Here is a 15429-nt window from a genome sequence, read left to right as displayed (position 1 = left end):
CAGGGACCGAGCAATGGGAGCTCACCCCATTGTGGGGATTCGAACTGCCAACCTTCTGATCGGCAAGTCCTAGGCTCTGTGGTTTAACCCACAGCGCCACCCGCGTCCCATACTAATAGCCATATCCAGCTTTAAATGGCACAGGAGGGGCAGGCTTAAGAAAAACCAATATCATTTTTTCCCTTTTCTGTTTTCCCTTTTCTGAAAACTCACCCCCCCACACACACACCTGGATCAGCTGGCAGGGAGGGGAGGCAGAACTGACCTGGCCTCCTAGCATCGGGATTGCTGCAGCTTTCCAGGTGTCTTTGTGTGCTGAAACATGGGTGGATATGGGGTGTCCACACCATGCTGACCTCACCTCTCCTGATAAGCTGCAGTGATGCTAGTGCCAGGGGACCGGTTATGTGCCACTGCCCCTCCTGTCAGCTGCTCCTGAACATGCAAACGCTGCCCATGAGCTCCATTAAAGTGCTACAAAGCTTCAGCTGCAGGCTGGCAGGAGTCCAGAACAGGGACATTCCTCATAAGAGCAGTGGTTACAGTGTGACCTGCAACAAAATGCTGCAAGTTCTATTTTGAACCCATTTGAAAGATCTCCCACGGCGTTGACCTCATTCAAACTGGGATGATTTTCCAGTCTGCCCTCCCAGTTTCTTATTTTTGCTTAGATGAAATTATCTCTCTTGAGTCTGAAGCCATTCCCTCTGGTCTTATCATCAGCAGCGTTACGGAAGAATGTGTTGCCATCTTGTGGATTGCACAGATACAGGTTTGAAATCTGCTGGGCTGCGAAATCTGCCCCATCAATCTCTTCAAAGCTAAACTTCCTCCATTCCGTCAACTTGTCATCACAGATCTGTAGCAATTGCTTTCTGTTCTATTTGCACAACACCTACTTAAGCCACAAAGCATTTGCCATACATTTGAAGCAAGCGCTAGCAAACTTCACATCTGGAGGGAATTTATGATAAACACAGAACTTCTTAATGTTCACATTTAACTGGCTTACTCCAGCAATGCAATTTTCCTAAGCTACATATGCCAGTTTGTGGACAATACTATCCCCTTTCCTTCCACCCCCTCACCCCCCCACCCCGGTCCTTTCCTACCAATATTCTGCTGCACACAACATAATGCCTGTGATTATAGTATTCTTTTCAAAAGAAACATTTTATTGATGAACAGATGCACTACAGATCAAAGAGCTTCTGAAAAGCGGTACCTTCTGACTCGACTCCCCCTCATACTTCTGCGTCTGAAAAACTCAGATGTCAGTCTCAGATACGCCCCCATTGCTTACTTAAGCAGACATCTGGAAACAGACAGTATCCCACTGTGAAATGGAACAAATATATTAACTATGAGAGCAATGAGATTTCACAGGAGCAATAAAGTCGTACAGAAGTGGGCTCACAGATCTAAGGCATCAGTCCCGGAGGCAGGAGGACTTCTGTGCAGAGGTGCGGAAAAGGATGTGGGGAGCTTAGGCTCACTAATAACTGTGGGAAGATGAAATAAAGATGCCGTAATTGTTGGACAATTAATTCTTCATTCCCGTCCTCCCTGCAGTCATGACTGCCACTGACTTGGCACGGACACTAAAGGTTGATGATGACAGTGCAGCCACATCGATGAGTGGAGGGTTTACTCAGCTAGAGCCACAACGTAAGAAACTTATACACCATTGCTGGAAACACAGGCGTCTTTGCAGCCAAAGCCCCCTCTCCCAGGTACAACTTGCCAACATCCAGAAAATCAGTTAGAAAGAACTTTAGTTTGTTCAGGGTACATTGTTCAGTCTCCTCTCAGTTCAGTCTCCACATGTTCACAATTACAAAACAGGGAATAGGTCACTTAGCAGTTTGCCTCTGGTGCCAAAATATCTTGGTCCAGCCCTGATCGAGAGGCATAGGAGCCAACTCCTAGGGACTGTGGCGGCTTCGGCCCCCACAATAAAATATTTGAGGGGCCCAGGTTGATGGGCATTCCCATTCAAATGGTGTGCCTGCACTGTGCCTTGTGATCAATTAATTGGGGGTGGGGCTTCCCTGGGCCCCCACAGTTATGTACTGAAGTTCTCACCCTGGTCCCGCAGGGGGATACTGTATATAGTTTTCACTCAGGTCCACATATGCAAATAAGGGACTGAAAGTGACGTTCAGTGATTGGATAGTTACAGAAAGTGTTACAGTTGCGTTGTAGTGGAGCTCTGTATAAGGAGGCTGGCTGAACCCTTCAGTTCAGTTCTGTTTTGGCCTGTGAATAAGCAAGAGCTGTTTGAAGAATCGCTGTGTCGTCTGATATGTTCACCCACAACTTAACACCCACAATATTTTATTCAAGTTGGCACCACTGTCGAGAGGACAACCTGCACAACACCACCTAGAACCACCATTTGATAAGACATGGGCATTGATTGGAACAGCTCAGACCAGATATGTAACCGTTAGCAAGGTCAGTGCTTTCACCAGGAAACTGATAAGCAACAGTCCAGCATAGGAACATGCACCACTTTTGTGCAGTGAGCAATAGCCCATCTCAAGGCCTAATAATAATAATAATAATAATAATAATAATAATAATAATGTCACTGTTTTGAACAGGGAACCATAGGCAATAGCAAAAGCTGAACAGCCATAAGGAATAAGCCCAAACATGCAACGCAGCTGCTGGAAAAAGCAGAAATATCCATGTAAAGAAAGCCAGAATGTTTCACACAAACTAAATATAATCCAACCCCCCACCCCCACCCTATTTTCCTTTACAAAACTGCTATATTTGTCATGCATAGAATGTCACTTTGGTTAACAAGGTCCTTCGGATTTATTAACTACGGACCCCTGTTTTTGTTTTTTAAAAGAGAGTTCTACAAAGCTTCTTTTTAACTTAGTCTGTACAGAATGTGTGGCCTTGAATGCCAGAAAAACTCCTTTTAATGTTTAAATGATCACAGTTTTAATAATAGCTTGTAAAGTGATTTGTCTTTAATGACATCCTTTACTTTTAAACGTCGTTAGCCAAACATGTCTGGCTTTGGTGGTTGCTGAAATGAATTGGATTGGTTATCTAGGGTAATACGTACATGCTAACAAATTACGTCCCTCCTGGGCCAATGTAGATGTGAATTGTGGGATTCTTGTCAAATTCACAGTTTCCTGGCACTGTTGCAAGTCACTCAATTAGACACCTTCCAAGACCTTTCCTGGCCTAAAATGTAGCTAATTGCTCCTGTTCTGTGGACTATGATTCATCTCACAGATGTCTAAGAACTTCTAGCTACTATGCCGTAATAAAATCAATGCATGCACCACTCAGACATAATATTCTTTCCAACAGGATATCATTTACTCCCCACCCCCAGCACTTTTATATGATTAATCCAAAGTAAGGAAGACCTCCTGAATCATTCGTGACGTGGCAGCCTCTGCTACTTGGCTTTTCGAACAAGAGCAAAATTGTATGAATACAGCCTTTTATCCTTCATCTCCAGGTGCAGTGGTGTTCGCACTTGAGCCCAACAGCAAGAGGTTTTTCTTTTTAATTTTCTGCTCTATTGTAATCTATTCCCCAGCTTTTGGTTTTGTCTGTTGACTAGCAGCAAGCAAAACTGGAACGTTAATACAGAGAAGCAGAAGGCAAGTCTCCACAGGACACGTCCATGGGAATATAGGACACGTCCATGGGAATATAGGGCACAATGTTGCTTTAGCACAGCCCACCTCTGAGACTGGTGTCAGTGAGCAACAGAGGATTAAGAGTGTTGCTATTAATTGTCAGTCCTCAGGTGAAAGCTCTATGCTGCGGTGGTTATGAGCCCTTGGTGAAATGAACCAAGTTTTTGTGGTTCTGCTAGTTGCTTAACCTCGAAACCTTGAGATCAAACAAACATCCTGAGGCAGCATCCCGTTCCAAGTTAATGAAGAATAGCAAAATGAATAGGTGACTGCAGTTATTTTGTGCAATAATTAAATACGCAAAAAAAAAAGGTAAGGTAAATGATCCCTGGACGGTTAAGTCCAGTTGAAGGCGACTATGGGTTGCAGCACTCATCTCACTTTCAGGCCGAGGGAGCCAGCGTTTGTCCACAGACAGCTTTCCGGGTCATGTGGCTAGCATGACTAAACCACTTCTGGCACAACGGGACACCATGACGGATACCAGAGCGCATGGAAACACCGTTTACCTTCCCTCCACAGCGGTACCTATTTATCTAGTAGCACTGGTGTGCTTTCGAACTTCTAGGTTGGCAGGAGCTGGGACAGAGCAATGGGAGCTCACCCTGTCACAGGGATTCGAACTGCCGACCTTCTGATTGGCAAGCCCAAGAGGCTCGTGGTTTAGACCACAGTGCCACCCGCATCCCTATTAAATGAGCACTGGTACTTCAGCACAAGATAACCCATGCAAGCTGCCTATATCAGAAAAAAACAGTTAAAATATATTCATGTCAAGGCCATTCCTTACCAGAAGCCCTTGAGGGAACATCATGAACAGAAAGTGCATAGAATATGGATGGACTATGGCAGCAAAAATAAGAGATCAGAAAGATGAGAACTTTGTCAAAGATACTCAAAGTGTTTTGAAGAGTATCTTAGAGGGTATAACAGTGAATTCAACCTACAAGTAGAAATGAACATATGAGCAGCAGATAACATTAAATAAAGGAAGATTTGAGATGAAAATGGGTGGAATAATAGATTATACAGCTGACAAAAGACTACCTAGAATGCCATGGAGAGATGGACTGGGAAGTCTGAGGATAAGAGCTAATGAGGAATATTGTATGATTATATATAAGTTGTAAAAATGCATAAACAAAATAAAGAGAGAGAGAGAACTCTGTCAAAGAGTGGAAGTTCTTTTCGGACTATTTGAGGGGGAAAACTATAGCCAAATGAATTTGTGAGCAGGTTTTGAATAATAGGGAAGGGAAGAAGAATAAATAAATGGTAGTTATGGCAGGAGATAAAGGGATACAACAGAAACATCACAGACGTAAGGATGGGAAGTCGAAATGTAAGAAATTATTATATTGAAAGTGAATTTAGTCATTTCAAATATTGTGTAAAAAACTAACAAAAATATTTTTATTAAAAAAAAGAGTGCAGAGAATATGCAGAGTTAGCTAAACTGATGGCACTGAGGAGACAAGTGTAAGATTTTTTCAGTGAGGACTGGAAACCTTTTCTAGTTTATTTTAAAAGTAACTCTTTATATATGAAGTCCACAGCGGGGTTTGACGTTTAAGGGGGGGGGAAATAATAGATTATATTAAGAAACTGGTTAAAGGGGATGAAAGTCGATGTGACAGAACTTTAAAATGCAATTATATGTAATTACAGTTATAAACACTGATGATGGCTGAGCAGGAAGTCATTAGTATTGTAGAACAGGATTATAATTATTGAGCGTTAAAATGTAATTTTGAATCTTGAAACCAAATAAAATATTTATATCCAAAAAAAGACTGCAGAGAAAGAGGCTTACTCTGGTGGGTCCACCTAGTTGAGTTCATCTAGTACAGTGACTAATCAGATCCTTCAAGGAAATCTGTAAGATCCATGGAACTATAAAATAAAATAGGCCCTGCAGGATCAGACCAAGGGCCCATCCAGTCCAGCATCTGTTCTCACTGTCGCAAAGCAGATGCCCATGGGAAGTCCCCAAGCAAAACCCAAGTGCAGTACCACATATGAAAGTACAATGGTACCTCTAGTTACGATCGTAATTCGTTCCAGAGGTCTGTTCTTAACCTGAAACTGTTCTTAACTAGAGGCATGCTTTCGGTAATGGGGCTTCTTGCTGCCGCTGCGCTGCTGGCACACGATTTCCGTTCTCATCCTGGGGCAAAGTTCTCAACTCAAAGTAACTCTTCCAGGTTAGCAGAGTTTGTCACCTGAAGCATTTGTAACCTGAGGCGTTCGTAACTTGAGGTACCACTGTAGAAGAAAGAAAAGCCCCACTTGAACTGAGAAGCTTTACTTGGGGAGTAAGCCTTAGGCAGTGATGCAACCCATATCCATGTACAGTGGTACCTCGGGTTACATACGCCTCAGGTTACAGACTCCGCTAACCCAGAAATAGTACTTCGGGTTAAGAACTTTGCTTCAGGATGAGAACAGAAATCGTGCTCCGGCAGCGCTGCAGCAGCAGGAGGCCCCACTAGCTAAAGGGGTGCTTCAGGTTAAGAACAGTTTCAGGTTAAGAACGGGCCTCCGGAACGAATTAAGTATTTAACCCGAGGTAATGGGGGGATATACCAAGGGGATCCCCCACAATCACTGCTCTTCTGGACCTGCTACTGGGTGTGCAAAAGCACCACAATGAGCTCAATAACAGCTCTTGAAGTGGCCAGGTTATTTATTTATTTATTAACTTTTAAATAAAGTTTATTGATACAACAAGAAAAAAGAAAAAGAACACAAATACCAAATTACACACAAGAATAAACATAAACTCATAATTTTTTTAGCAAATAATAATACATCTATTGGTCTTAACACTAAAGACACAACCTCCCGTCTATTCCATATTTCAAATTCGTATTACTTATTGCCAATACACACTTTTGTCATAATTAAACTTATTCTTAATAAATCTAATTTCTTATATCTACCTTGCAACTATTACTGAAGTTCCTCGAATGCCGCAACAGAATTTGAACTACTACATTTATTTTTCAGATATTCTTTGAAAACCTCCCATTTTGAAACAAATTCCTGTTTTGATTTATTCTTTATTTTTTTCTGATAAACCATATCATTCAGCATATTCTGTCAGCTTTTGGATCCAATCTTGTATAGAGGGGATTTAATTACTCTTCCATTTTGCTGTGATCAAAACTCTTGCTGCCGCCGTCGCATATAAAAAGATACCCTTCCTCTTTTGTGGAATATCCAAATCTGTTATTCCTAGGACGTAGGCCTCTGGCTTTTTTATTGAAAGAGATCTTTAACATTTTTTGCAGTTCTGCATGGATACTCTCCCAGAATACCTGTATTTTCCTACATATCCACCACATATGGTAGAATGTTCCTGAGTGAAGTGGCCAGGTTAGGATGACTCATTGCAGATGGAGAAGTAACAGGTAAGTTTATATTCCCCCTCCCAACACAGAGAAACATTTTAAAAAAATGAAAGCTGGTCCCATAGACCCAGACCCTTTGTGCCCATCTCTTGGCAGCCCTGAGGTGGGAATCTTGACCACCAGCAAAAACACAGTTGTTATGTACTGAGTTGAATAGGATCCAAACTGCAGCAGTCTGATTGGTCCTAGAACAATAGGATCCAAAAGGCAGCAGTCTGATTGGTCCTAGAACAATAGGATTCAGAATGCAGCAGTCTGATTGGTCCTAGAACAATGCAGCAGTATGATTGGTTGGCAGGAACCACCCAGTCATGCTCCAGATAGAAGTGAATCCACAACCTGATTGGCTTACAGTAGAATTCCGGAATCAGCCAATCATGTGCAGCCCATTGTGTAAATAATGTATATAAAGCAGATACTTTGAGGGGACTTTCATTCATTCCTCCTCACCACTATGAGCTGAATAAAGAGCATGAAATCACTTTGCGACTCTGAGTATATTTCAACAGTGAATAATATTGAGAGGGGGAGTGTTGTCTTCAGAAATAGACATTTTCCATAAAGGAATGAAAAGAAAAATTCAGATATTTTCTCAGGGGGGAAAAAGTCTTCTGAGAAATTTCAGGTCCATTCTACATCCAGATGTCCCTTTACTTTGAATGGAAACTGCAGATTCAGAATCATGTGCAGAACAGTCTTAGGAAACGTAGCCAAATTTCTTAATTTGTCTCCCATCAGCCTAGCATCTAGCCAGAATAAGGAGCATGCAAAATCCATTCTGCGGACTAATGCTTTTCCCAATAGCAATGATTTAGGAAACTTAACAGTAGCATTGGCCTGGAAGTTACAGCTTTTCTAAGGGATTTCTCTTGTTTCAATCAGCTAACTGATTTGCCTTTCCCTAGTGAACTACTCTTCAAGTTACCAGCAGCAGTTTCTGGATTTGCTATACCTCGCTACTACAGGTGCAGAAGCAAAAGGGGGGAGGGGGGAATGGGTGTAGTTTCTACAGCCAATACTTCAATTTTCTGCATGTCTGCTATAAACATAATAGAGAATGAATTCCACAGAACTAGAGAGACAGCTTGTCCACATTTGAGCACTATTTAGCTGTTAATCCAATCAGACCAGAGTAGTCCACACCCACATGTATTTGAATAGTTACGGTATCTCCCGCTAGGACTACCGTAATGCGCTCTACGCGGGGCTATCTTTGAAGGTGACCCGGAAACTACAACTAATCCAGAATGTGGCAGCTAGTCTGGTGACTGGGAACAGCCGCTGGGACCATATAACACCGGTCCTGAAAGATCTACATTGGCTTCCAGTACGTTTCCAAGCACAATTCAAAGTGTTGGTGCTCACTGTGAAAGCCCTAAATGGCCTCAGTACAGTATACCTGAAGGAGCGTCTCCACCCCCATCATTCAGCCCAGACATCGAGGTCCAGCTCCAAGGGCCTTCTGGTGGTTCCCTCACTGCGAGAAGTAAGGTTAGAGGGAACCAGGCAGAGGGCCTTCTCGGGGGTGGCACCCACCCTGTGGAAAGCCCTTCCATCAGATGTCAAGGAAATAAACAACTATCTGACTTTTAGAAGACATCTGAAGGCAGCCCTGTTTAGGGAAGTTTTTAATATTTGATGTTTTCTTCTGCTTTTAATCTGTTGGGAGCAGCCCAGAATGGCTGGGGAAACCCAGCTGGATGGGTGGGGTATAAATAAACTATTATTATTATTATTATTATTATTATTATTATTATTATTATTATTTTGTATATGAGGAACAACTTTGGTCTTTCCTGTTCCTATCATTAGGCATTCCCTTTTGTGTTTCTGTGTGGAATCTATTCTGCCAGTTGAGAGAGGTGAGGGGCAGATGGGGCTTGCCAACCCAGGAAGGTAGCCCACCAAGGAGAAGGAAAACCTCCGCTGCCTTGCGGGACGTCTTAGAGAGAAGAAAAAGGCTAAGGAGCAAGCCCTACAGAAATCTGGAGTGGAGTCCCTAAGACAGTTCGATGGCATCTTGTACGGCTCCTTCCAGCAACTCCTGCAGCCAAGCTGGAACCAAACGTCTTGCTCTGCTTTCCTCTGGACCACATTGGTGAGGCCAAGAGGGGCAGATTGTCATCTGGGCAGCCTAGGACCTCCATATACACTGCCCAGGCTTGTGCCCCGGGGAGGTCACTTTGGTGCTGCTAACGCAGTGGTTTGACTACACTCCCAGAGGCGCACTCCATTGTCTTTCAAGGCAGATGGATGCCAACAAGCTAAGTACTGACAGGGGATTTGTGTAGATTGAGGTGCAGATAACTTAACAACAACAACAAAAAAAACACAACCCTGCAGAAGAAGTGTGCATAAGCACACTGCCAGCCAATTGTTGATTTGTTTATGCAGTTTTATGATTTTGTGCAAATCTGAGTGATCAAAACTATCTATCTATCTATCATCTATCTATCTATCTATCATCTATCTATCTATCTATCTATCTATCTATCTATCTATCTATCTATCATCTATGGGGTGGGGGCTAAGTGCTTGATAGGCACTTAACAGCCATGCTGGAAAAGAAATGAAAGCAACTGAAAATTCTCAGCACACACTTTTCAGATTGCCTAATATATCTAGTGCAGAAATGTTTAATGTGGTTTGCTTTTGCGGAAATTTGTGGCCTCAAAAAGAAAAGAAAGAAACCCTCCATTCAGGAGTCTACTAGAAATATTTACGAGCATAGCCAGAAAAGAAACAAAAGCATTAAGGAAGTGGATGGTCCCATTCCTTGAAGGGTGTAATCCTGCTCTGGATTGGGTTGCATTTCCCTTAAGGATCAGGTTCATAAGCTTGGCAACTGGGTAAAAAGTTATGCATTTTTAGGATCTATGTCACGTGTAAGCAATAGTTACACCAGTATGTTGGACTACACAACATATTGATGATATCATGTTGGCTACCCCTGGTCTAACTATTCCTTACACTTGACATAGTTCCTAAAAATGTGTAATTTTTTACCCAGCCCCTTTGGAATCTGCAATACAGTAGTTGTTGGTTTCTGCATAAGATTTTAATGGCTACTTGTTGTTTTAATTGATGGTGGTTTTGTAGCTCACTGATTTCATGCATTGTAACCTGCCCTAGATGACTCTCATGGTCCCTTCAATCCCTACAATTCTATGAATCTGTGACATAATAAAACTGCATTTCAGTAACTTACATACAAAAGCAAACCATTCTTCTTCGATTCCAAGGGAATGGGTCCTGTTCTGCAAGGGGATAAGCAGAGATTCTCCTAGCCCTTGAAGACAAAGACCAAAGCATTTTCCAAACTAGACAAAGGCAGATTGTATGGGGAGGGTGTTTTTTTAACCATGGCCAGATTCATTGGATAGGCAAAAAGGTTACCCCACTTCAGATAATCTTCCCTAATAGGGAACAGCTTTAATTTACACCCTACATAATAAGTCTAAGAAAGGTATAACCACATAGTCAAAGGGATGAATGACAATGCCATCTCTATTGGCATAAAATCTGAGTGAACAGTTTACCTACACTCCAGGTTGGTACTGTCTCCTGTCCTCTGTTTTGATTTATAAATCATCTAAAAAAAGGTTTCTCGAGTTATATGAAGACAAAGATGTTCACATCACCAAATGCAGCAGTGTGTGTGTGTGTGTGTGTGTGTGTGTGTGTGTGAAGGTGAGTCTCTTCTATAGAAGAGCCAGTGTGGTGTAGTGGTTAAGAGCGGAAGTCTCGTAATCTGGGGAACCGGGTTCGTGTCTCCGCTCCTCCATATGCAGCTGCTGGGTTACCTTGAGCCAGTCACACTTCTCTGAAGTCTCTCAGCCTCACTCACCTCACAGAGTGTTTGTTGTGGGGGAGGAAGGGAAAGGAGAATGTTAGCCGCTTTCAGACTCCTTAGGGTAGTGATAAAGCGAGATATCAAATCCAAACTCTTCTATCTTTGCATGATGAAATACTTTTGAGATTTGGAGGGGCTGGGAGAGGATGATGACACTGGACAACATTTTCACATTAAAACAACATTTTCTTCCTTATTTTAATTACTTTTCCACAAGCGTCATGTCTGCAGAAAGAACTTGCCAAAAGACCATTAGAGTATTTCATGTCTTCTTATGCCAGATCCAGTAGGTAAGAAGTTACTAAATACCTGCCCTGTCTCAGCATAATCCACTCTGGCCTAAACAAAAGTAAATATGCTCATGTTCACACTGTCCTACCTACTAAGAAGGATGGTTGGGGGATAGCCATCTTAATTGTTAGTAAAAGTCACAGATCTTTGTAAAACTAAAACTTTTTTCCCCTTTCAAAGCAGATTACTCAGTTCTATAGAAGGCTTCATAAACGCAAGGTACATAAATTATATCCTATGGAATAAAAATTACAGTATTTCCATTCCTGGATTCCTCTGTAACAAATTTGGCAGTCTGCTTTGATTTTCATAGCACCATGATTTTACTGTCTCTAACCACCTGCCATACCAAAGCAAGCCAACAGAAGTCAGAGTGTTAGGGTGGTCTGTCATAAAGTAAATGTTATTCTTCAATAACGTTCTAAAAAAGCATCATCATAAATCAGGAAGGTGTCCACTAATGAGTCCTGGGGTGTTCATTAGCCCCATATATATTTGGTTAGCTTATGGAAATAAAGAAAAAAATCACATGCAAGCAGACTGTAGCGCTGCACATTTCAGAGGCATCTGAAAGCTAATTTCATTACATTATGTTAAATGTAAAGCAGACATTAACATCACACATGCCTGCAGTACACACACACAAAATGTGCACTGCATTGCTTTCCTCCCCAAAATAGAACAATTGCCCAGGAAGTTCCTCAGTTTCCCCAAAACCAGAGCTCAAATTTCACCCGCAGACTTATTTTTATGCTACCTCTCTTTAAGGAGTTCTGTGGTGAAGGACTGAAACACTGAACATATGAATCATTCTTATACGTGTGCTTTTCCCATGCTTAGGAAGCTTTCCCCTGGGAAACACATTCTTAATAATAATAATAATAATAATAATAATAATAATATTTTATAATTTATACCCCACCCATCTGTCTGGGTTTCCCCAGCCACTCTGGGCAGCTCCCAGCAGAATATTAAAACAGGATAAAACATCAGAATGTCTTCTAAAAGTCTGATAATTGTTTATTTCCTTGACATCTGATGGGAGGGCACTCCACAAGGCATGTACCACCACTGAGAAGGCCCTCTGCCTGGTTCCCTGTAACCTCACTTCTCACAGTGAGGGAACTGCCAGAAGGCCCTCGGAGCTAGATCTGGGCTGAATGCTGGAGGTGGAGACGCTCCTTCAGGTACACTGGGCCAAGGCCGTTTGGGGCTTTGAAGGTGAGCACCAACACATCGAATTGTGCTTGGAAATGTACTGGGAGCAAATGTAGGTCTTTCAGGATGGGTGTTATATGGTCTTGGCAGCCACTCCCCACTCCAATAAATTGGAGCAAATAACAATTGGGAGAAATCTTGGTTGTTTGCTCCAACTGAGTGGAAAAAAATCATGTTTCTCCAGGGAAAAGCGGTGGAGCAAGAGCAGGTCTGGATGAGCCCTGAGTCAAACTATTATGCCATCTACCCAGTGTTGTCTGCCCTGACCAGAGGCAGCTTTCTGGGGCCTCAGGCAGGGATCTGCCGGCACAGATCCTTTTAACAGGAAGTCCTTCCTGGGGTTCGAACCTGGGGCATTCTGCATGAGGGGCACTTGTCCTACCACTGAGCTATCCCCCATCCTAGAGCAGGATTTCCCAAACTTGGGTCTCCAGCTGTTTTGGGACTACAGCTCCCATCATCTCTAGCTAGCAGGACCAGTGGTCAGGGATGATGGGAACTGTAGTCCCAAAACAGCTGGAGACACACATTTGGTAAGCTCTGCCCTAGAGTGAATATGAAAGGAATGGAGTGAAAGGAGTGTCTTCTGCATGACACATTAAGATATGGCCTTTCCTTGCATGCTTAGGATTTCAAAGCAAAATTCCCAGGTAATCGTATCACACAGTGGCCATACTCACATCACAACAAGCAACGGATGCTGGTTTATCATAGTTTTTTATGAACAAGCTGTGTGCCAGCACAGCCTGCCCCACAACAAGAGGAAGAAACAAATCCTGAAGTCATATGGATTCACCGGTGGGATCCTGGCTTGTGTCTCCCTAACAAGACAGCCTCAAACCACCGTTTGTTGTCGATTTATGAATCCTAGCATGTTTGGAAGCAAGGAACCAGTGTCCTGAGTTCAGATATCACAACCAACTAGGCTTAACTTCAATTTCCTTGATTCTTTCTCCTACTCTTTCCAGGCAAGGAGCGAAGTGAGAATGACAGAATCATAGAATCATAGAGTTGGAAGAGACCACAAGGGCCATCGAGTCCAACCCCCTACCAAGCAGGAAACACCATCAGAGCACTCCTGACATATGGTTGTCAAGCCTCTGCTTAAAGACCTCCAGAGAAGGAGACTCCACCACACTCCTTGGCAGCAGCAAATTCCACTGTCGAACAGCTCTTACTGTCAGGAAGTTCTTCCTAATGTTTAGGTGGAATGTTCTTTCTTGTAGTTTGGATCCATTGCTCCGTGTCCGCTTCTCTGGAGCAGCAGAAAACAACCTTTCTCCCTCCTCTATGTGACATCCTTTTATATATTTGAACATGGCTATCATATCACCCCTTAACCTCCTCTTCTCCAGGCTAAACATGCCCAGCTCCCTTAGCCGTTCCTCATAAGGCATCATTTCCAGGCCTTTGACCATTTTGGTTGCCCTCCTCTGGACACGTTCCAGTTTGTCAGTGTCCTTCTTGAACTGTGGTGCCCAGAACTGGACACAGTACTCCAGGTGAGGTCTGACCAGAGCAGAATACAGTGGCACTATTACTTCCCTTGATCTAGATGCTATATTCCTATTGATGCAGCCCAGAATTGCATTGGCTTTTTTAGCTGCCGCGTCACACTGCTAAAAAACAGAGCTGTGTGCAACCAACAAATTGCAAAATAATCCAAGATAATTCAAAATAAACGAGGAAACCTGGCTCATCATTACTACCAAACACAGCCACAACATCAATCAGTAGTTGTGTGAACCAGGATACGGTTGCTTCAGTACTGTGGTACCTTTGGATATGAACAGGATCCGTTCCGGCGCCCTCTTCGCATCCTGAAGTAAATGTAACATGTGTTTGTGCATCTGCGCATGCACGGGTCGCATTTCGTCACTTCCGCGCATGCGCGTGATGTTATTTTTAGTTTCTGCGCATGCGTGAGCAGCGAAACCCGAAAGTAATGTGCTCCGTTACTTCCGGGTCACCGTGGAGCACAACCCGAAAATACTTAACTTGAAGCTAATTTAAACCGAGGGATGACTGTATATTTGTTCCTCAGAAAACAGCTTGATAAAGTACCTTTTGGATTTTAAATGGAGATGCATAAAACATCAGCAGAGAACAGCAAAGAGAGTGCTGTTGTTTGACTCATGTCCCGCTTACAGGCCTCTCAGAGGCATCTATGTGAGAACAGGAAGGTGGACTCAATGGGCCTTTGAGCTGATCCAGCAAGGATCTCTTTGTGGCAAATTATTAATACAAATTAAAGAGGTGAACTGCAACCTTTCCTTGACCACCTTGGTCGCTCTTTTCAGAACCCTTTCCAACACTACAATAGCATTTTTGAGACAAGGCGACCAAAACTGCAAACAGTATTCTAAGTGCAGTTACAGTGTTACACCATAGATTTGTAGTTTTCAAGTCATCACTCATTTTTAAAATGGGATTCCTCCGCTGCAAGTTTAAACTGTTTAAAACAGAATTATCTGCCTCCTCTTAAAAGATATATATTCTGTGATGGGACGATGAGCTGCTTGTGCGTAAAATGCAAGTCCCTCAGAGTTTGATCAGGTTTTCAAACCTCTGCCTGTGACGGAGCCCCTCCAGCATGGCTGCGTCAATCACTAGTAGAATCCGAAAGTGGCTGCTTTCGGAATCGTTTCCAACATAAAAGCTCTTTAACGGAAACACGTCGTCTGGCCTCTCGGCGTGACAGTTTCCGGCGAGGTGTGGGTGTCCCTATAGGAGGTCCTGAGACCTCCCCACTGTTTTCGCTGGAAGCGTCTCTGAGCCATCCCTCCGACTCACTTTCCCTTGGAGTTCTTGCTCGCCCTCTACTGGTTCCCTCTTCCGCTGCTACTCCTCTCTCAACCTCAGTGAGCCTTTGCGCCCCCGGCGCTTTAGATGGCAGTTCCCTGACATCCACCTCCCCTCCAGGGCCCCCTTCACCCCCTCCCGTCTCCTCCCCTACTGGCGGTGAGGAGGTAAAACC

General features: G+C 43.2%; 1 protein-coding gene across 14 annotated transcripts in view; it reads right to left on the bottom strand.

Moving 5' to 3' along the window:
* Positions 1-15429, bottom strand: part of LOC309367264 (uncharacterized protein) — a 279394-nt gene that overhangs the window by 172938 nt on the left and 91027 nt on the right. Inside the window, exon 5 of one of the 14 annotated variants that reach the window (XM_081906681.1) lies at positions 1155-1336. The exons of 12 other annotated variants lie outside the window; for them this stretch is intronic. In XM_081906681.1, the coding sequence (XP_081762807.1) occupies positions 1300-1336 (37 nt within the window). In that variant the 3' untranslated portion in view covers positions 1155-1299. One more of the 14 variants, XM_081906679.1, reaches the window with a different exon arrangement.

The sequence above is a fragment of the Podarcis melisellensis genome, assembly GCF_964234715.1.
Source record: "Podarcis melisellensis genome assembly, chromosome: 3".
Taxonomy (NCBI): Eukaryota; Metazoa; Chordata; class Lepidosauria; order Squamata; family Lacertidae; genus Podarcis; species Podarcis melisellensis.
This window is presented reverse-complemented; position numbering and strand designations above follow the sequence as displayed.